The sequence below is a fragment of the Porites lutea genome, chromosome 11 (assembly GCF_958299795.1).
Source record: "Porites lutea chromosome 11, jaPorLute2.1, whole genome shotgun sequence".
Classification (NCBI taxonomy): Eukaryota; Metazoa; Cnidaria; class Anthozoa; order Scleractinia; family Poritidae; genus Porites; species Porites lutea.
Genome location: NC_133211.1, coordinates 2,945,036 through 2,968,449, shown reverse-complemented (window position 1 = coordinate 2,968,449; position 23,414 = coordinate 2,945,036). Strand labels below are relative to the sequence as shown.

Genomic DNA, 23,414 nt, shown 5'->3' with positions numbered 1-23,414 from the left:
GGGTAAATAGAACGCATTGAGATTCAGGGATCAAAAAATTCATTTCTTTTGTTAAATATTCCCCTCAGCCTTAAAGCCAATTGTGAATAATTTTGATAATCTGAAAAAGAAAGTGCCTAGCTGTTTCATTTCCCACCGACTTGATGTATTTACCCGCCAACTTGAAATCTTAGTGACAACCCTGTGAAAGTGGCCTATTTGATATTAGACTGCTCATAGCGCCCTATTTTTCTATAGGCAGTGATTTTGTCACCTCTGCTTCCTGCATCCCTGACACATAAAAATCCTTTAAGATGCAAAATAAATCTTGGCATGCGTCTCATAGCATGCAAAGATTGATCGATTGATCCATGTGTTTTTGTAGAAATATCCTGTTTGTGTAATTTCTGTGGTAGTTATTATGGGTGTTGTTTGACGATGTATATTTCTGTTAGCCTTTGTTGTGCTTTAAAACGGAAGGTCTATATTTTAATAATTATTTCATTATACTGTAGTAAAGAGTTTTGGAGTCTGCCTTCAGTTTAACTGTCTGGTTACATAAATGCCCAAGTATTTTCAATTTTGGACTTGTTTTTTTTTCAACTGGGACTCATGATTTTTCACAAAATGAGTCCTGGGACTCACCATAACCATTTGTAACAAAATCACTGTATAAGATTGTCAAAATCAAGCTCTTACATTAGTTTGATACTTATCCCAAACTTGGTACATATGAAACCAAGATGGCCACCCGTGATGGTAAGTGCTCAATCTTGATGATCTTACGGCAAAAATAGCGAACTGTGGCCAGTCTAATTTGAAAAAGGATTCTAGTTATCTGCAGTTTAAACAAATGGGCTTCAACACTTGAACGTGACACATCCCTAAGGTATCTAGTAACCTTAAGAAGCCATTCTTGGTGTTGTGACACAAAACTTTTCACTTTTAAGCAGGAATAAGCATTGCCTGACACACAGAAGAAAAAACTACTGCATTTCCAGTGATTTTCTGTGGATACTTTTTTGCACATTCATACATGTAGCTCTTCTTCAAGGTTTCATTCTCTAATTTCAATGTATTCTAAAACTTGTGTACATATTATCATGTGCACTGTAGATGTACAAGTGCAGCTGTGTCGTACAGATGTAAAAGCTTATTCACCATTATGGTCATACCAATATTTGCCCAATATTGTAGAAACAACTTGAGGATGAAGCTTCCAAACAACAAGATGAACCCAAAAAAGAAGAAATACCTGCTCCAGAAGTCAAGCCCAAAAGTGTTGTGCAGATTATCTATGAAGAAAACAGAGTATGTTTGCTATGCACAGCATAATTTAATTCATTTAACTCATTTATTAATTATCTCCTCAACACTAAGTTTCCCAAATTTGATTTATACAGCTATGCATCATTAGATTTGATCACTTGTAGTTGTAGCTCCGAGGCTACTGGATTTCACTTTTGCTTTACTTGTATCAATAGCACAGATATGTCTGGAATGTGAACTTACAAAATCTAGTTCTTTTATATTTGATGGTAAACCATGGCCAGAAAGAGTGGTATATAAGACAAAATTTAACTATGATACTTAACTCACTCTTTCATACGCAGAAAAAAGCTGAAGCAGCCCAAGCAAGATTAGCAAAACTTGGTGTACCTCTTCCTGGTGGAAAGGTATCAACTCAATTAAGAGCTTAACTACCCTAGCTGTTATGGAGAGGCCCTGTTAGCTGATTGAGTAAAATTTAGACAAGCAATATGGCCTTTAAATGGTGACATAAGGCAAATGAAATAGTGACAAACCACACAAGATGGATTGAAACTTTGATGAGGGCAAGCAAAAGTCAGTAATAAAATACCAAGAGGGACAAGGGGTCCTCCTCAATACGCGAAAACGATGGGTTTGGAAATGCAGACTGGGGACATACACACCCCCTTCCTTACCCTCTTCAGTGTGCATCTCTTGATTAAGTTAACTCTGTAAGTCTTAGAAGTGATGGGACCCAGTTTCTCAAATCATTATTGAATATTGTCAGGACTTACAAGTCTGCAGTTAATTAAGGGCCATTAATGAGCCTGTTGCTTGACTGACTTCCTTTGGAAAAGTGTAAAACACTCTGCTTGTGACGATTGCTTTTTTAATTTTTCTCATAGTACATAAATCATTGAATCTGTGAACAAAATTTCTGTATCCCAGCTTGTTTTACTACATATCTAAATTTCAAGGATTGAAAAATGCCCAGTCAACTTACATTTTTTTCACTAAGAAAAATACTTACATGACTCCAACTCCTCACTACAACTCTTACAGCTAGTATGTTTGGTGCAAATCTGAAATTTCTTTACTGCCTACAGTCAAAAGTAGATTACCATAGAACAATAAGCAACAAAAGAGCACAGCTTTGTATGTAGGATGCATATTGAGATTCATAATATCAATATGTGTACTAACTAATGTTTTTTTTTATCACTATGGCAGCCATTGTATAATCAGCCTTCTGATCTTCCATGTTACCATGAGAATCTGAGAAAGTGAGTGACTAACTGAAATACCATTAGAGTAATCATCTTATGTTCATGATAGCTTTTTAATTCTTGAAAAGACAGCTTTTATCATGGCGTTCATGATTTTTACTTTTAAAATGATGTGCTGTTGTTTTTTAGAGCCCCAGCTGTCAAGGCTAAGTTGGTGAAATATTTTCAGTTGAGAAAACAAGCCAAAGAGATTAAGGTAATCTGCAATGTCTAGAACTATAGGTAAATGTTGTCATCTCACTTGATGCCTGCTAGCAAGCTTTCCATTTATGGCAAGCAAAGTGAGTTGTGAGAGAATGCGTGAGAGAATGCCAGACACACTTGTGTCTCCTTTCGCGTGCTGCTCTCATGTGACTTCTCGTGACTTCCCAAATGGAGAGCTTGCTCGCAGGCTATCTCACTTGATGTATTGTTCTTCGTGGATAGGTTTTATGCAGCCCTCGGTGCAGTACAAGGATATCTCTCAGGGAAATAATAATTCAGATCAGTGAATATGGAAAAATATCATTTTTATTTTCAAAGAAAATGTTGTTCATTGCATAGATACTAAGTTAACAAAAGACCGAACTTATTGAGTCACTTGTAAAATTGAAACTAAATTAGATTTTGTTATTGTAATGTACTGTAAAGTTCTGCTTTTATGTTCCCTCTCACCTACAAGCCTTCCAGTTATAGGCCCATCTATCTGTAAACAAACAAAAAAACCCACCGATTTGACTGGGCTGCAGATTGCTATATTATTGTTAACAGGGAAAAACAATAAAAAATCTGAAAACCTTTTTTACCATTGTATTGTAATCAGGGCTGTTGCTAAAATTTCAAGTTGCTGGGTATATGTAATTAGTAGGAGGAGAATTGTACAGATAGAAAGTTCTTTTGGTTCTATTTTCCTATTGTTTCCTATGAAAGTAGCCGCGGCTCACACTCATAGTAGCCAAGGAAAATCCCCAGCCTGCGGTTCAAAGTGACAGCCATGTGTATCACTGTAAAGCCTCTCAGGGGAGAGTTCAAAACACTTCAACTTCACTTGAAACAAGCCTACAAAATTTATTTTAGACCACATCCACACGAATCTGGTATTTTTTTTTTCTTCTATTAATACAAGAATTGGCCTTCTATCCACATGAGACAAGTGAATTTACTCATCAAAACCACATCTTATTGAAACCTCTCTCTTGAGTAGTTTAAGGGCCCGCCTACTGGAATCCGAGTAACCACTTTTCATGAGTGTCCGAATTTGTGTAGGCGAGGCCTTAATGTCACGTTCTACTCTTTTGATATGCAGTTTGACGAAGGAAACTAGGCTGCGAAAACAGCTGTCTCTCCTCACTCCTCGCTGCTAGCAAGAGCCAGGAATGATGGCTCTTTTCGCAGGCTAGAAACAAACATGTTGTGCACGTTTTATTTCAGAATCGTCAATTATGTAAAGAGTACAAGACTTTAAAACAAGCATGGCTCAAGAAAATAGAGCGACATGAAAACAACCCTAAGAGGAAGTAAGTATTATTTTGCGACCTCATCTCTTGAGCATTTCCCCGAGAAATAAAGAGGGGCAAGGAAAAAGGCCTGGGCCGAGTTGTTCAAAGGCCGTTTAGCGCAAACCCTGGGTTAAATTTTAATCCGGGTTTCTTTTTCTTTCGTTCAAAAGCATTTTCTGGGATAATTTTCTCTATTCTTTTTAGAGCGTACAGTAATCAAATTGTAGACAAAAAGGATTAAACTGAATGTTCTGTTTAAGCTTTCATATCTGAATTCACATCTCTCACTAACCCTGGGTTATCTTAACCCAGCTTTGAACGACCCGGCCCTGGCGATCAGGTGTATTATTTTGGTGAAATTTATAGGTGATTAGATATAAAATGCATCTCTCATTAGTTTCTATATTAAGTGTACTCTTTGTCTTCTTACCATTGTTATTTTTTGTTGTCAGACAAAAAGAAGCGAAGCTGCGAGAGTTTTATGAGAAAGTATTTCCTGAAATAAAAAAGCAGAGAGAGCAAACTGAGAGATTCACTCGGTAAGTCACCTTGTCTTTGAAGTGCTTATGTTAACATTGAGTGTAAAGGTTTAGAGGTATAACGACGCGATATTTGTTTGTCACTCTGTTTGCAGGATGGGTTCCAGAAGTAACTGGGGTATAGTAGCTAGAAGTGAAGCTGAGTTCAATGAGATTGTTGACAATCTTAATGAACAAGAGGTATGGACAAGGTGGTAATGAAAATGATCTAATTGTCTCCCCTATCAAATAAACGTCTCTTGTCTAGTGTCCTTGTCTAATAATGCGATGTTACGTTGTTACTAGGAAATGGTAAAAAAGAGCGAAATCATTCAATTTACTCGGTTTGTTGCTTCATTAACAAGGGTTTGCGTATTGCTTCTTGTTCAATGTCAAGTTGAAAGGGAGGATAGAATAACGATGACAACTCAATGATCCAGTGAACGAGGACTTCTACACGCCCTTCCCATGACAGTTACTCCAAAATACTAGGAATTAGCATAAGAGCGCAAAATCATTCAATTTATTCAGTTTCTTGCTTGATTAGAGCGATTTTCGTATGACCTTGAAAAATGGTTTCAGTAAGTGTTCGATATTTTTTTTATCAGCCAATGGATGAAAAGATCAAGACATGGACTTTTCGTTTTCCAACCAAAGAAAATCCTAAAATGGAGAAGGCATTGGCCAATTGTGTAAAATCCGCGCGCGTTTGTGTCTGTTCGATAAACCAATCAAATAGCTGTATTACTGTTCGTTTGTTGTTTCTGTTTTGTTCGCACGTTTTCATTTCAAGGTCATACGAAAATCGCTCTAACAAGGCTTTGCGCATTCAATCTTGTTTAATGTCGAGTTCAAAGCACCGGGTAAGGATAGAGTAACTATGACAACTAAACTATGACTCTAAACGAGGACGTCTATGTTGGGATTTGAAAAAGCGATCTGTAGACGGTCTAGACGAATGAATTTATTGATGGACTGGATATTCTTCTATTTATAAACGCCCTTCTATTTCATTTGCCGAAAGGAAAGTTTTGTAGAGATTGTTACAAAAATGAAAATAAATGCCTTCTATCTATTAAATGCCCTCTCTCCGACCCCCAAAATTAAATAAACTCCTCGGGCATATATTAGATAAAGTACGGTATTGAATTTTTTTGTTTTTTGTTTTTTGTTTTTTATTTTATTTAGGCCAATGAACGCCACATGCGAACTTTAGCTGTTGAACCACCGCCCATGTTAGACAAGGAAGAAAGAAGATTGAAGTTCATTAACAGAAATGGTATCCTTCAGTTTGTTGAATCAAATTCTTTTACTAACTTAAATCTGTTTAGACATTTTATGCACTGTGCAGGAGAGAGAAATTTTTGCCCGGGGGGGTACTCGACGAAGCTCTATACTTTGAGGTCGAACCCCTGACCCTTTTATATACCATTTTTGACAGTTAAGATTCTCCTTTCATATAGCTTCTATTGACACATGGTGCCCCTTCCATATACCTAGTTAGAACACTGCATCCCTTTTACCTTCTGCAAATGCACCGGGTTTTTTTTATATGAATAAATCACTAAATCAGGAAGTTGTCTTGTCCTTTTCATAACCCAATACGCCTCTCTCAGCCCTTTTAGGTCGTTTTACAGGCCAAAATGACACAAAATTACGGATTTCCCTCCCCTTTCATATACTTTAAACAGTAAAATCCCTACCCTTTCATATACCTGCAGCCTGAAAAAGGTACCCCTTTTGGGTGGACCCTTCCCGTATAGGCCACTATAGGGCGTACCCTCCCCCTCTCTGGGCATTTTCGGCCACTATCTTAACCTGCGACTAGGCGTCCTTTTTTCACAGGTTACCATATTCTAAAAGTTTACTTAATACCGTGCTGAAAAATCAACGTTTATTCCGCGTTCTAGAACTTACTGTAAAACATTGTTGTCTTTTTACAGGCCTCATACGGGATCCACTAGCAACTCTCAATGAAAGAAAGCACAGAAACATATGGACAGAGAAAGAAAGGCAGATATTTAAAGACAAGTAAGATATATATTTAGTAGGGTGACCACTGTTGCTTGTTAGGAAGTTGAAAGAATACCCTGCAAGCATCCTCGGAGACACAGGGGCAGATAGAGGGGGCGAGGGAAAGTCTAACGAGCGGGAAAAAAATGGCGCAAAGAAAACTTAGACTTTCCCTCGCCCCTACTATCTGCCCCAGGGTCTCCGAGGATGTCCTGCGACCAGAGGTTTCTCTCTCGTATGTCTTTTAGCATTTACGAAGTCGTTCGTGTCGCTTGTCAGTCGCGTAGTTGGTTTGTTGTACACGCCCCAGGAGAAAACAAACCGTCTACGCGACTGACAAGCCACGCGAACGACTTCGTAAATGCTAAAAGCCATGTAAGACAGAAACCTCTGCTCGCAGACAAGGGTATAGAGAGGAAAGACGTTTTCACCATAGTATGTAGAGTAGACTAGAAGGCATAGCTTGAGGGACAAATGAGTGAATTACTACATTAAAATCGGCTTTACAATTAGGTTTCACCTCATAGGTGAGTTAGGGCCTCCTTTATTGGAATGGAATTATTAATTTTTTTAAAATAATTTAACTCTTTGCCTGCCTTAACTCAAGGGTGGTAACTACATTGTAAATAAAAAAGATCTGTTTTAGCCCTAAAAATGGGGCCGTTTCTGTGAGTAAAATGCAGTCCTAGTTTTTGGGTGTAATTTAGCTGCCTTGATTAGCGCCAACACAGTCCAGTTACCTATAGCCTGTTCCAGCTCCAAGATAGTCTTGTCCGCTGAATTAAGAAAGCGCAAACACGAAAATAAAACGGGAGGAAACTGGGGAGAGCTTTCCTTTTTCTTTTTCCCGCCCCGCCAACTTTTCGCGTGCCTTTTTCTTTCGCGTCTTCCCCCACTATCTAAGAGCCTAGAACAGGCTAAGTTACCTAGGGCTGATTTGGACCCAAGGGCTGAAATAAGCCCCAGCTTGGGCTGGAATAGCCTTTTGAATTTTAATGGGGCTGTCTTGGCTAAAATTGTGGTCAAATGGCTCCAGGAAAAGCTGAATCAGACTTTGACCTGCAGAGCTGAATTGGCAGTTTGAGGGGAAAGCAGATCTTTTTTATTTACAGGGCATACTGTAATAGTCTACCTGTAGTGTCTTTTTGTTTGAATTTTTTTAGTTGATTTCGCTTATGATAATTATTTACTTGTAGGTTTATCCACAACCCAAAAGACTTTGATCTGATCTCATCGTTTCTTCCCGGCAAAGTAAGTAAATGATCTTTACAAACGTGTACCTGGCTATCTTATTTGGCCGTAATATTGAGGTGTCTAAGCAGGCTGAATTTGGAGAAACAGTCCTTCCACTGTCCCTTGTAAAGAGATCTAAAAATCCCGAACTCGACGCGTTTTCCCGCGCTTGTTGCTGACTACATGTAATTTCTCTTAGTTCTAATTGGTTCATTTAACCAAAAGTACTTGTTATGATTGGCCAGTTTTTGTTTTACCATATTCAGTCAACTCAGCCGTGGCATTCACACGGTGTTTACCAAAGTCTGTAGTATAATAAAAATTGTAATACCTGAAATAATTACCGGAGAGACACTAAAGAATGTTTCTTTGTGGCTGTCCTTTCCAGAGTGTGGCAGACTGTATCCTGTTTTACTATCAGACCAAAAAGAAGGAACATTACAAACAGCTGTCCCGAAGACTTAACTTGAAGAAAAGACGCCGGGATCAAGTAAGTTCCACTTAATTCTACTTAATATTGGTGGTTAGAACAAACTAGGAACGAATCTTGTGTGGACCTCTCCACTCAAAGTTATAATCTGCAAATGAATTTTTACACTGTATAAGGTTCTTCTATCCTTCAAATTTTCAAATGAAAGCTGTGCTTGCTTTGGTTCAGTTTTTGGAGTTGATTTTTTGTATCGTTTGAAATTGTGGATGAAATCCATTTACAGACATGTAGACGAAACTGTGCATTTAACAACTAAGTTAGTTATCTGGTACCAGATAACTGATAGCAGTCATCTTCTAGCAGATAATCTGTAGGTTGTGCTGATTTCCAAAATTAACTATTTGACACTTAGTTCATGCTGCAGCTGTGCGTATGTCGAGATATTGAGCACGCGGAAAGTTTGGAGAGCACGAAAGAGGCGTAAGAGTTGCACTCACCAGTTAACTTAAAATTTTATTATTGTAGGGCGCGCTCAAAGCAATACGCGTCAATGTTTACGTGACTATATATATTTTTTTCCTCACAGTTAATCGTATGTTTTTATCCTGAAACTGAGAGAAAGTGTACTCTAAAATGATTGTAAAATCCATATTTAGGTGCCGGAAAATTGTTATTGAGAGAAAACAACTTTGCAAAGAATGATCTCACGCCATAGCCCGCACAGCTCGCGGAGATGACAACAACAACAACAACACTCAACTCTTTTCCTTACTATCGTTTAACAAATTCAAACGTTTCCTCTTAAATTTCCTTATAAAACACATGGTAAACGCTTCATTGTCTATTGCTGAGTTATGGATGCACTCAGGAGACTCAGGATTGCTAAGCTCACAACAACTCGAGGAATTACTAATAGTTTATTGACGTCATCAGCGTGCTCAATAGGAATATGAAGCACGCTCGCGCTATTGAATTTGATTAGGCGAATTTTCTACCTATGTTATAAAGGCTCTTAGCCAATTAGGAGACAGAAAATGAGTACCACGTATAGTAAAGAGAGTGGTTAATGGTACTGCTGTCTATTATGCTATACAATGTGTACTTGAGAATAAACAAAAAGTAAACTGCGATGATTAACATAAGGATATATAAACGCATTTCTGGAAAGAATTAAAACTTTAACTTGACCTTTCGTATGTTCCAACCTACATCTTCAGTATTATAAATCGTTGAAAAATAGCAGAAATCTAAACGTAGAATAAGTAACTAATTAAAGAAGCAATAGATGACTGTTCACTTCTTGTTTATTATTGTTTTACCAAATACATTTTACCGCACTTTACACTGCTGGGGTATAAGAAATGTTTTTAGTCAGCATGGTAATTAACAGTTACGAGGCAAACCAAATTAATAAGCCATTTCCGAGTTCCCCCGGGCCTCTGTTTCAAAACGAGGGTAGGTGCTCAGCCTTTGATATGAAAATCATTTTTCATTCTCATGCAAATAAAACTCATTCTCACAAGAAAGGTTGTGCACCTAGCCTCATTTTGAAAGTGAGGGTTTTTGGAACTCGGAAGTGGCCTATTGGTTAGAATTCTACACAGAATGCAGCCTTTAAACACCTGCTGTGTTTTTCTATACAGTTTGCAGCTGGGCGTGAAGGTGCTCCCTCAAACAAGATAAGAGCGGGTGCCTCAGAAAGCAGGTAATAATTATGAAGTGACAAGTAACTTAGCCTGCGAGCAAGGTTTCCATTCAGGGGAGTCGCGAGATGTCACGCGTGTGTGGCACGCGAAAGGAGACGTGGGAGCGAGATGTGGGGAAAGGAAGTTTTCCTCCTCCTCTCGCTGCTTCGCCGCTCGTTCTCGCATTCTCTCGTTCGCTTCGTTCGCCGGAAATGTGGAGCTTTCTCGCAGGCTAACAAGTAATACGGAAGGAGACGGTTTTGTCGAGACTTAGAACAAAGACGTCCAACCTCGTTAGCCTCTCGTTGTCTAACATGGTGGCCAAAGCCAATATTACACGAGACGATTGGCAACCACGATATTCAGCGGAACACAGCGTTACGACATTGCTGCAACATTGTTTCCTGTTACAACATTGGTCCTACACTGTTGCCTTTATAAAAATCGTCCTTGCAAATGGTCTCGTGTAACATCACTTAATATATTCTAAGAACTGTTGTACGAGTGAAAACATTCTGATGGCGCGGGACGATTGATCCGGGCAGGTATAGAAAACATCATCGGGAGAAGTGGCCATTTTTCTCATTTCATTTACTTACAGTAAGTGACCCACCTCCAAAGCCAGGGAAAAGCCCCCTGGGGACGAGGCTGGAATTATCTGGTTAAAAGCAAAAATATTCGTTATAGCGGGTTAATCTAATAAATAACAATTACCAAAAATTCAATACTGCTCGCAGAAAACATCATTTTTATTTGTTGTATACTCAATGTAAACTGTGAGTGTAAATCGCTGATAATCAAGACATCAAATTGAAAATCACTTTCAATTAAAGCAAGCTGTGATTTCTACTCAAATCTGTCTTTTTTACCGACTGTTGCGAGCGACCGGTTAAAATATTCGTTACAGCGAGGTAAATTGTGCGTTGGGACCGTCAAAATCTATTCGTTATAGCGGGATGCGTTTCGACATATTTTACTGGAATCCTGCCGGGCTTTCAGATGTTTTTCCGTTATAACGGGGCCTTCGTTATAGCGGGGTTCCACTGTACAACAAAGTAATAGAGGTCTCATAGCAGGCTAGTAGAGGAAATAGTTAGACGTTTCTGTCTCATTATAATATTGTTGCTTATTGTTTATTACAGTGCTAAAGGTGATCGGGGAGGTTCCGAGGGAGACGAGGATTTAGAAGAAATGACAGACTCAGCAGAGGAGAGTGAGGAAAATGAGGACAACCCCCCACCCCCTGTAACCACCCCTCAAGTGGCCACACCTACACCACCAGCCAAGAGACCAGGTGTGATGCTGCATACATATTGCTTGTTTTTTTTTTGTTTTTTTTCTTGTTTTAAGTATCAGTATAAGATCCTGGGAATATGCCCACCTACCCCTCTCTTAACCCATTGTTTTGCCCGCAGCGAGAAGTTAGGGTTAACGTTTCTTTAGGAGAGGGGTAGTTGAGTAGTTTCCCAGACAAACAAAGCTACCATAAAAAAATATTAAGGATCAGTATAATGCACCTATCAATGTAAATCCCTTGGGGGGGGGGGGGGGGAGAGTGCGGGCAAGGGGAGGGGATTTGATGCCTGGGACTATCCCCGATATCGGGCTTTTGATCGTGCGAAGCGACCCCGGGGTCGGGACATTTGACTTTGACCGACAGAAGCCTGGTATCAATTCAGAAGCAGTTACCAAGTCCGTCCCTCGAGGCTTCCTGAAAGTCACGCTGTTGGAGAAAGGTATGAAGTTTTCATTTGTTTTAATCGCCATAATCCGATACTTTAAACTGTCATCTAAACAGATAATGTCTATTTTGAGAAAGTTTTTATCTTCAAGTTCCCATCTGATTGTAAAACTCGATCGAAATCGAATTCCACCATGAAAGTCAGAGGATTTTTTATGGGTCGCTGATCCGACCTGTTCCGACATGTTGAGCAGATGTTATAAAGCATTTTAAGTTTTATTAATATTATATAGCACTGTCAATCTTCCTGGAGTAATTTGTTGTTCAAGATAAGAGATGCTAGTGGAGAGAGAAAATACTTAATTACAACAAGTAATTTAATGGAGCTTCCGTTAACCGTAAATAAAAGTAGTAACAACGTGTTTGAAATGTTCTTTTATTCGTTTTATATATTATTATAGCACTGTTTGTTTAGATTTTTTCCCCTGGGGTGGGGGCTTTTTTGACACTTTTGATTGACCTTTCGTTTCCCACCCTGGGGAATTTGATCGAAAAATTTTAAAATTTGTCAAATCCCCACCCCTTGCCCGCACTCCCCCCCCCCCCCCCCCACGGGGTTTACATTGATAGGTGCATAAGATTCTGGGGATCCGCTTACCTACCCCTCCCTTAATCCAACCTTTTTCCTTCAGAGAAAAGTTAGTGATAACGTTAAATTAGTTGGCGGGAGGGGGGCGGTGGACGGGCGCGCGCTCTATCAGTCTCTTATGCTGATCTGGAATATTTTTCGCCTTTGAAAAGTTAGTTTCAACAAGTAGCTACGCTGCTAAGTCCAATGTTTTCTACTGTTGCTGGTTTTCATTGTCACGCCATCAAAAATTAAGCTCTAAACCGTTCGGTTTACAGTTGTTTCGATACAAAGTCGTTTCATTATCACTGCTTAAGTTCCAATCGAAAGGACCGAACTCCAGCTGTTCAATAGATAAAGTTCAGATTCTGGGAAATCAAGAGAGTTAAATATGCAAAAACCCTCGTCAAGAATCAGGTCAATACAGTTGAGCATATGCGAAGTATTTGGAGAAATGGTTTGCCCAAATTTATAGAGCTTTGTATGGAGATGTCATGTTGGTTCCCATCAGGATGGGCACCAACGTGTTGACCGGAAACCCACAGAAACATCTGTCACTCTTTTTGCAACGAAGGCGTGAATTCATCTCTCGAGGAACTCATAAACATTAAAGTAATACTTTTTCTTATACAATGACTGTTCAGGTAGCAATATCCCCAAAAAGAAGTCACTTCTTTAACCAACACTCACACGACAGCTCTCCCGTCCGGCATGCACGTGCCGCGTCCACGCACAAAACGAAGAATTAGCTGCGCTAATACTTCATGAAAGTAAAAACTCAGGAGAATCAATAATCCTTTGGTTAATAAATTATCTAATGAGAATTTTTTCGAGTAAATCAGAATGAAAAGAGTGAGCTCGAAGTGGAAAAGCACAGCTAATCCTTTTCAAGCTGATTTTTCTAAAGATACTAAGAAAGCTATCTTACACTTCTTGGCTCTCCATTATACTTAGCTGCTCGTAATTAATTTTGTAGACCGTTCCTTTCATTCAAGCCCGCCAGTTGGCTTTTTAAAGCTTTACTTAAAATACTCGGAACTAAGCGAAGCGAGCGGCGAGACAACTTGCGAGCGAACGGCATCACACATGTCCAATATACACAAACGGATGAGATTCGTCAAACTGATGGTCCATTGGTACCAATGGTACCAATAGAAAAGGGTGTCATTCCAATGGTTCTGTTGGTGAATATGCATCTCATTAAGGGGACTTTGATTATTTTCCCATGTGACCTGGCTGGGTACAGGGCAATTCCAATGGTCCATTGGTACCATTGGTACGATTGGTACCAATGGAAAATGATGCCATTCCAATGGTTCTATTGGTGCAAAACAAGTTCGCTTTTACACCAAGTAGAAACGTGCTAATAATTATTATGAATATTCCTCGTTCTATAAGCCAACCACGCAATGACAATTACACCAAGTAAAAACGCGCTAATAATTATTATGAATATTCCTCGTTCTATAAGCCAACCACGCAATGACAAGTTCGCTTTTACACCAAGTAAAAGCGCACTATAATTATTATGAATATTCCTCGTTCTTTAAGCCAACCCCGCAAAACAAGTTCGCTTTTACACCAAGTAGAAACGCGCTAATAATTATTATGAATATTCCTCGTTCTATAAGCCAACCACGCAATGACAATTACACCAAGTAAAAACGCGCTAATAATTATTTATGAATATTCCTCGTTCTATAAGCCAACCACGCAATGACAAGTTCGCTTTTACACCAAGTAAAAGCGCACTATAATTATTATGAATATTCCTCGTTCTATAAGCCAACCACGCAAAACAAGTTGCCTTTTACACCAAGTAAAAACGCGCTAATAATTATTATGAATATTCCTCGTTCTATAGGCCAACGACGCAAAACAAGTTCGCTTTCACACAAAGTATATATCTAGCGCTAATAATATCCCAAGGTGCTGCGAGTATAACAAACATCGTACGAACATTATAAAATTGAAAGGTAACGCGTCACTCTCGTGTTCGTTCTGTTTATTGTGATTCACGAGCAAACAACAACATGACATATGAATGTCTTCTTTCCTGTACACAAGCACTATTTTTTGGTAATTCTTACTTGTTTAAAAGAACCCGAAACAACGCGGAAAGGCGCGAAACTAGAAAAGTGGTATTGAGGCAACAGGTTTTAACAACTGTACTCAATTCACTGTGAAATTAACTTCTGAAATTACTTAGCGCAATGTCATTATCTACATGGAAGTGTTTAAACCAAAACAAGTTTTCAATGAAGAGTTTCCGAAAAGGATGGTTATATCATGCTGTTGGTTATGACTTTGTATTGTATTTGGTGGCTCCTAAAACAGCCGTTTTATATTCAAGTGACTGAAGTCACTTTTCACTGTTGACGTGGGGTTTGTCGTGGTAACCCATTGAGGTACAACAGTTTGCTATAATCAAGGTCGTAGTAAAACTATTGATGTCTTTTACTGTCAACGTTGTCGTTGACAAATTGGATTTGCCGTGCTCTTTTCTCGGCTGTAGCTTGCGATGGGGCCCAGGATGACATGCATAGGCACCAATAGAACCATTGGAATACGGTGCTTTTCCATTGGTACCAATCGTACCATTGGTACCAATGGACCATTGGAATTGCCCTGTACCCAGCCACACCACATGAGAAAATAATCTAAGTCCCCTTAATGAGATGCATAGGCACCAATAGAACCATTGGAATACGGTGCTTTTCCATTGGTACCAATCGTACCATTGGTACCAATGGACCATTGGAATTGCCCTGTACCCAGCCAGACCACATGACAAAATAATCTAAGTCCCCTTAATGAGATGCATAGACACCAATAGAACCATTGGAATACGGTGCTTTTCCATTGGTACCAATCGTACCATTGGTACCAATGGACCATTGGAATTGCCCTGTACCCAGCCACACCACATGAGAAAATAATCTAAGTCCCCTTAATGAGATTCATAGGCACCAATAGAACCATTGGAATAGGGTGCTTTCCCATTGGTGCCAATAGAACCATTGGTACCAATGGAGACCCTTCTTATCACCACTAACACCAATGGAGTCTATTTGTGAGTATTGGACAACCCTCAACGGCATAGCCGCGCTGTGCGAAGGAAAGAATTTTCTTCGCCCCTCGCTCTCGCGTGCCCCTTGCGCGTGACTACTCACAGTATCCCCCAAACTGACAGCTACCTCGGAAACTACTCAGACCCATTATTTTATTTCTTATTTGTTTTTGCTGTTGTTTTTAAAGATCATGTAGAGACTTCCCGTTGGAGTGAAAAGGAGATAGAAATAGCTCTTCAAGGTAAAGTTGTATTTTTGCGACATTTGTAACAAAAAAGGCAGTCCTTAAAGGGGCCCAGAAGTGAGACCGCTTTTGATTTATTCACATTCTTTCGTGCAGATTTAATCCAATCAGAAGCCAGCTTTAAACTTTCCTCGACATCTGATTGGTTAATGTCTGCATGAAAGAATGTGAATTAATTAAAGGAGGTCTCACTTTTGGGCTGTTTGCTGTAAAGGGGCTGTGTTAGAAGGATATTGCTGTTTTAGGTCAATTCTGTGCTTCATTACTTGCTCTTGTAGAGTTATGGAGAAGATATCAAACAAATTTCGTCGGGAAGCACTGTCCATAATAATGTTTTGGTGATTTTTGCAGGCTTAGCGTTAAAACTTAAAAATTTCACGGGTTTATAACGAACCAATTCAACGACCTGCTCCCAGTTGGCTTGTTAGCTTAATTGGTAGGGCGCTGCACCTGTATCGCTGAGGTCAAGGGTTCGAATCCTGTACGAGCCTGAATTTTTGTTTTTCAGGCTTTCTCTTCGCAACTGCAAAAGTTGCGTAGATAACTGCGATGATCTTCCCTCACATAATTCTTCACTCCGCAGTTCAAATATTTGATTTTCATGAATTCATAACTTTAAAACTTGAAAATGTTGGCCCAGCGTTTTCAAGTTTCAATCCAAATACATCCTTGCCATCCTTAAGTCTTAAATAACAAAACTGGGCCATTATTTTTGGAATTCAATTGATGCGAAAAAAATGTTTAGCTTTTTAGAAATACAGCAAATAGCGTGAGTGAAGTAGCCCTTTTAAAAACTGAAATGATAATGTAGTTCCATTGATGAAATGCATAAATTATTGAACTTGCATTGATAAATTGCATTCATTGAAATAAATTAATTCTTTCCAGGGTTGAGGGAGTGTGGTCGTGATTGGGAAGCCATAGCTAGAAGAGTGGTGACGAAGACTGGTGCACAGTGCAAGAACTTCTATTTCAATTACAAGAAAAAACTGCGCTTGGAAGATCTTATAGCGGAATATGACAAAACAAAGGTAACTATTTTAATCTTTTGTTACCCGTAATTGAGACATACAGCTGACTACCGATAACTCGAATCATCGCGAACTCGAACCTGGCGCTAACTCGAACCAAAATCGATTTCCCCTAGATTTCCGTCGTACATTTACTGTAATTTTACCCTCGATAACTCGAACCTCCCGCTAACTCGAAGTAGTTTTTGTTTCCCCTCAGATCATTTCTATATAATTTTACCCTCGATAACTCGAACCATGTTTTAAGTCCTTAAAAGGTCTGGGAAAATTGAATTTTGAATTTCCCATTGACGTGTGGTAGGAGTATAGTTTACTAGTGGAGGTTAATGTTGTTTGTCACAAATCTAACGTAAAACAGCTTTACTTCTCGAAACAGTAAAACGCATGCTCTATTTAGGCTAACGTTTTGTTATTTTACGTTCTGATTTAGAAGTATCTTTCAATTTTCACTTGATATTTCTACAATTAAATGTGATTAAAATGTTCACTGTGCAGTAAAAACTGTTTTTTTCGTTACTCCAAGCTATTTTCTTCGAGTTCCCGATAACTCGAACTTTTTTCTATTTCCCTTGAAGGTTCGGGTTATCGGGAGTCGACTGTATTATTTGCGAAGTTAAGCAACAAGAACGCTAATGTCCCCAATGTCGTGAATGGCAACCCGGAAGTTTGGTGTTTGATTTGATGGAACGCATCTGTCTGATACAAGTTTGAAAGCTTTTGTGGATCCATTTAGGTTTCTGGGAAACTGCCCACCTACCCCTCCCCTAAGCCATCATTTAGTCCTAAGTGAGAAGTAAGTGTTAATGTTAGGTTAGCTTAGGGGAGGGGTAGGTGGGCAGTTTCCCAGAAACCTAAATTGATCAGCTTGTTTCATCCTTTAAGTCCCAAGAGTGACCAATATCAATTTTCTCCTAACCATATCAGTACATAATCAAGAGGAATTGTTATGAGAATTGATAAAATGGTCATTAACAAGAAAATGCTCTGATCTTTAATCCAGTTCTCTCAACGAAGTCTTTAAGGAAATGTATGGAGATCAGTTTGGAGAATTTGTATGTGGATATTAGGGCTTAAAGTGTTAACCCCTACAGTATGACGTTAACGACTAAGAGCACCGAACGGGAGAAAAGACTAACTTCCTCTTCCTATTCTTGAATCCCTTGGACCCGTTTCGTAGGGCTAGCCTGTGTACAGACGTCCCCCTCCCTCAGAAAAAAATCGGGAGATTTTTTGAAGAAGGAGGAGGGACGTCTGTACACAGGCTAGGGGACCCCAGGTAGGTCAGGTAACCCGCTTAGGTGGGGTAACCCGCCTGTCCGTAAAATCTCTCATTTTAATTTGATCCATTTACATGATAGGTGGGGTGACCTGCCACTGGTTACCTCACCTACCTGGGGTCCCTCACCTCCATGTAAACAGACCCTTAAACATCCCGGTTATCAACCGGGCCCGGAGAGCTGTTTCGTTTAAATTTGCAAGTTAATGAGATTCATGTTCAGATCCTTATGATGGTCATCATGAAGTGTCTCCTGGCCCTAATCCTCAGCTAAGGGCAAGCAATTTTCTCAAACATGAAGTCGTGTGCAATTACAAATATTGTACTTAACAGGAAGTACCGTATTTCATCGAATAATAGCCGGAGGCGATTATTTCATTTCTCGCACAAAAATGGGGCGATTATTCGAGGGAAGGCGATTATTTCAGATATTGCTTACCGGAAGTCGTGCCCTTTTTAAGTGTTTTAAATTCAGTTCCTTGATTAGTTTCCATGGCTTGAATCGTTACTGATCAGTTTTGCTGGATCACATTGCACTTCAACTTGACAGGGAGAGGATAAAAGGAAGAGAAGATAGCGAGAGGGGCGGGAGGGGGGGCGATTATTAGAGGGAGGCGATTATTTCCAGTTAAATATTTCTGTCAAAGAGGGGCGATTATTCGAGGAAATATGATAATTTAAGTATTCGCCTCTTTAGAAACGAGAAGGAAACTGGAGCCGAAATGAGTCCCGCAATTTTTTCTGGGATCGTTACTGGGGACGCGCCATTCAGCTATTGGCCAATTTTTTTCCGTTTCCCTAGTAACACTGTTACTAGGGAAAAATCTCTTACAAAGACACAGTCCCAGAAGTCTTTGCAAAAGTCAACTCGGTCCAGTTTTGTTTCTCCTTTCTAAAATTCCATTCTGAGTTATCCACTGATAGCGGAGAGTTAAAATTTTGTTTTCATCTAGATTCAGCGTGCCCAGCAACAGCAAAAGCAGCAGCGGGAACAACATCAACAGCGACAACATCATAATCCACCACAGCAACAGCAACAGCAACCACAACAAAAAGATGTTCCCAGTGCTGAAGATAAGCAGGAGCCAACGCCAAAGTTAGGCCCAGAAGCGCAACAATCAGACACTTCTCATCCAAATCAAAGTAACGCCAAATCAAACAGTGTTGTTACCAGCAATGTTCCAGCTATCAACTCCAGAGATTCTACATCTGGGACAACTGCTAACTCAGTAGCATCTCCAGCAAATGTACCGACTACATCTACGACGTCCTCTATGTCCAATCTGCAACTGGGAGGTTCGAGAATAGTCCGTTCTCAATCTCCTCGACTGCCGCTATCCAGCTCAAGTTCCACTCTTTTTATGCCTACTCCGGGAGTGATTGCTTCTATTGGAAGAGCGTCACCAAATGTGGGAACTACACACCAAGGGCAAGGGTTTTACCAGCCTTTGCTTATAGAATCCATGAAACAGGACACGCAACATTCGTCACGAACCCTTCATCCGGAATCCATACACACTGGGCTAGTATATCCGAGAGCTGTGGATTCATCTCATCCAAGACACGGACCTTTGGTTTCCTCGCATCCAGCGCACTCGAATTCAGATTCGCAGTCTCTTTTTGAAGGATCTTCGGTACTCAAGCAGCTCCCACACTCTACCACATCTCATCATTCTTCGTCAAATATTGTTCTTTCTTCTAAAGAGGTACCACTTCCTGGATTTTCTTATGCAGTGACCTCCAATCCAGAGACTTCCCATGTTACTTCATCGAATCTAGGATCATCTCAAGGCAGTACCTCACATCCTGGAACATCGCATCCTCCGATACCGCAACCGGGAGTTCCACACACTCTGACACAGCATCCTGGCATTTCTAAAACTGGTGGACCACATTCAGCAAGCTCCATTTTATTCACCTCGTCTGGTCCCGCACATGGTCACAGAAGTCGTCCGCGTAGCCATTCTCCCGTTATTGTAACTCCTCAGGATAAGCCTCACAGCCAAGTGACATTCCTCAAAGAAGGAACTGTAGGCCATCCTTCCTCACACAAGCCACTGCCTTTGAGTTCATATCCTGGGAATCTGCGAGGTGAACCAGTCAGTAGGATTATCATGAAAACGGAAGACGTGCGAAGAGGTATGGTTATTAGTTTGTGCTTGTAGAACTGTTTAAAGGTGATGTTACACGAGACGATTCGCAACGACGATTTTTAGCGCAACACAGCGTTGCAACATTGTTGCAACATTGCTTCGAATAGTTACAACATTGTTCCAACATGGCAACGCCGTGTTGATATGCTATGTCATGTTACGGGCCTTGAAGACACACCTTACAACCATGGTTCTGTGTTTAAAACGACACCTGCTTTAGCTTGGTCCGGGGCGTAAGAATCACAAGCATTCTTTTCTTATTGACATAAAAGTCGTAAAACTTCCGTGTGCCATGTTACTGTTAAATACTCAGTACCAGTTGCTGATTGACCAGTTTGCTTCAGTTTTCAATAATAAATATTAACACTTGTTTCATTCAATGTGTCACTTAAGTATTGACTCATCACTTTAGCAGCACTTGTTACCCATTTCTAGTCGATTACTTTACAATCTTGGCCGGTCTGGAGGCAGCGTGGCCGAGTGGTTAGAGCTCCGAACTTGCAATTCGGAGGCCCCGAGTTTAAGTCCCGCTCTGACCCAGGGTGCAAAGAAAGTCATTTTTAGCTCATGGATGACGTAGTCATGCCATGGGCTTTCGGAGGCACTCGAATGGCACTCGGTCACTCACTCACTCATATTTCTTTCTTTTTAAATTTGTTGTAGTTGAAAAAACCTTTATTGTAACTAGACCGATGCCTCCCTTTGGAGAGTAAGGCGCAATAAAGATATACTATACTATACTATACTGTACTATACTCACTCACTCACTCACTCACTCGATTCTCATTAATTTATGCATTAAAGTCAAATTAAACACTTTACTGTTACCTCCCTCACTTAGTATTACTTTTGTTCCAAGTGCCTTTTATGCACATGTTTGTCATATTCGAGACGCAAAAGAGTAGCCAGCCGAAGATGGGTTTTGTATAAATGGTAATATTCTAAGCAACACTAACAATATCATCTGCGAGAAATGGACTTGGAATTGTTAAAAGGACGTTGAAATAATGGAGCGTGGATCACTGTTCAGTGTATATTTGGACAAATTGTTCACAATTGTTCCCGATATTACCTGATACGGGAGAAGATGCGATCGACATGAGTGTGAAAGAGCTATTAAAGCCTGACGATGGGATTTCGTTCAGCGAAAAGCGAATGAGCCAAAGAGCCTTAGCTTCAAAAAACGGTCCTCGAATTGTAAAGCGACGTTGACATTCACATGAGAAAGCAAATTATTTTACAACTTAAAAGCGTTAATAAGCTTAAAGTGATCTTTGAGTTAAGCAGAAATGCTGCGATGATAATAAGTTTCTAGAATATTCAGGTGCACATGCAATCGGATACTTCGACTATGTTGGGTTTCAATTCCTAAGGTCAGAACACCTACAGCTTCGGGCAAGGATCTACAATAGCTCCCTTTAAAGCGTGAGTGCTAGAGAGATGCTAAAAAGTTACCGGAAAAATGCTGACGAAATACTTTTTAAAGAACCGACTCTGTATGCCAAAAAGCAGATGTTAAAAAATCAAATGCTAAAGAAATGTAAACATGATCTGTCAAGCAACCAACACACAGGGAAAGTCATGAAATATATATATAAAAAAACTAAGGAGAAAGTGAATATGTTACAGTGCCCAAGCAGTTTAAAACGAATGAATTTCAAAACGGAAGGTTTCAAAAGTCTTATAGTTACTAGGAATACAGTAGTGATAATCTTCAACATTCGGTTGTCAATAATAACGAAACTCAGTCACGAAATTCAAAAGCAGTGGCACTTAGCACCCATGCTCAATTTATCCATGAGCTCGTTCCTAGGAGCCTTTGATTAAAGCTTGCCATTCGGGCAAGCTGAAGCTAGCATGAACTAGCCCAAACGTCATTTCAACTAGCCCCAAAAAGATTTTGATGAGCAGAATTGATTTCACAGTTCTTCTATAATTTGAATTCCTCAAAAAAAAAGTTAAGAACAAAGTTCAAGTTAAGAACTTAATTCACTGGCCCGATAGCAAAATCCAGTTGCCCCGGGATATCGGACACTACTTTTTTTGCACGCTGCTCTGACCGCTAGCTGGATTTGTTCACGGTAGTCCCAAGTTCAAATCCTTGGCCATGCTTGTAAATAGCCAGCTGGTTTGCCTCCGGCCAGTTGGGATTCTTAACCCTGTGAAGTTCAACTTGAATTATTTGTTTCAGGCATTTGCTCAGCCCCACTAGCATTAGTGCTATAAATACTGCCGAGGGTAAATAACGGAATTATATTTATATATAAACAACTATCATTCTTATCTTCACTGATTTGTTTTGACTGTGTCCATATTCACTTCACAGTCAGCCCAGAAATACATAAGAAGCCTACGGATGTTATTGTTATTGATGGTGATGAGCAGAAGAAAATAGTGGAAGGCTATCCACGACTTGAGACGGCAGACGGGAATCAAGCGTCAAGCATGTTAAGGAGACTAGCGTCTGCAGGAAATGGTAAGCTAAAGAAAATGAAAAGTAGAAAATGGTGAAGAACGCAATTATGTGGCAAATTGGTTCAAGACTTGTTTTAAAAAAATGAAAAAGAAGTGTATTCAGTTGCTTCTTTATATTATATTTTGGATAAATTTCTCTTCTTATTAATGAAAGCCATTATTCTAGGCCAGACTTTTGTCGGTTTTCATGCTGATAGAGCGTTTTTCACTTAAGTGGCCAGCATCTATGCAAATTTATTGGGACAAACGAGGTCATTTATATAAGAAAGGAGTTCACCTATTTCAAATGAGGCTATGATCGTCGCAGTGGTAATTGCAATTTAAGAAGTAGCAAATTAACCTGAAAAACTTCAACGGGATTCGAACCCATGGCCTCTGCGTTAGCGCTGCGGTGCTCTACCAACCGAGCTATGAAGACTCATGTATTGCGAGCAGGCCAATTTGTTGAGTTCATCTTAACCCGTGAAAGGAGTGAAACTAGGATGATGATGATAATGTGAACTGCGGAAATACAAATTGAAATGAAGATATGATCGTCACAGTGGTAATTGCAATTGCAAATTAACCCAAAAAATGTCAGGATTTCAACTGGATTCAATTTGTACTTCTACAGTTCACATCATTTTTACTCTAAAAAGAGTTCACCTTCCACAGGAACACCAACGTGGCCTCCGTTTCATTGTTTTGGAACACCAATATGGCTGCCGTGACGTCATATGAAAACGCTCAATACCTATCCATGCCCGTTTATAAATCGTGCAAAAAGAAACATCATAGATGGCGTAATTCTTTCACCCTCTGAGTGAATATTGGAGTCTTAGAAAGTGGTTTTAATTGTTGAGTCAGTGGATTAAATCCTGTGTTGTGACCATTCAAATGAAACCTTTTTGGTCCTACTTTCACGAGGTGCTTGTATTTTTTTTCAAATATTAAACAATAAATTTTGTGGAATTTTTACTTAAAACTTTTTTAGGGGTAAGAG

General features: G+C 39.7%; 2 protein-coding genes across 3 annotated transcripts in view; one reads left to right on the top strand and one right to left on the bottom strand.

Moving 5' to 3' along the window:
* Positions 1-23,414, bottom strand: part of LOC140951723 (4-hydroxyphenylpyruvate dioxygenase-like) — a 122,653-nt gene that overhangs the window by 70,935 nt on the left and 28,304 nt on the right. The window lies entirely within an intron of this gene.
* The window catches only part of LOC140952884 (uncharacterized), a 37,079-nt gene that overhangs the window by 8,116 nt on the left and 5,549 nt on the right, over positions 1-23,414 (top strand). For both annotated transcript variants that reach the window (XM_073402336.1, XM_073402335.1), the window contains 17 exons: positions 1,177-1,290; positions 1,593-1,655; positions 2,461-2,513; positions 2,646-2,712; positions 3,927-4,012; positions 4,447-4,533; positions 4,629-4,713; positions 5,701-5,791; positions 6,456-6,543; positions 7,722-7,776; positions 8,147-8,248; positions 9,832-9,893; positions 11,016-11,167; positions 15,441-15,494; positions 16,386-16,528; positions 18,758-19,943; positions 22,284-22,433. In XM_073402336.1, coding sequence (XP_073258437.1) covers positions 1,177-1,290; positions 1,593-1,655; positions 2,461-2,513; positions 2,646-2,712; positions 3,927-4,012; positions 4,447-4,533; positions 4,629-4,713; positions 5,701-5,791; positions 6,456-6,543; positions 7,722-7,776; positions 8,147-8,248; positions 9,832-9,893; positions 11,016-11,167; positions 15,441-15,494; positions 16,386-16,528; positions 18,758-19,943; positions 22,284-22,433 — 2,638 coding nt within the window. The remainder of the gene's footprint in view (positions 1-1,176; positions 1,291-1,592; positions 1,656-2,460; positions 2,514-2,645; positions 2,713-3,926; positions 4,013-4,446; positions 4,534-4,628; positions 4,714-5,700; positions 5,792-6,455; positions 6,544-7,721; positions 7,777-8,146; positions 8,249-9,831; positions 9,894-11,015; positions 11,168-15,440; positions 15,495-16,385; positions 16,529-18,757; positions 19,944-22,283; positions 22,434-23,414) is intronic.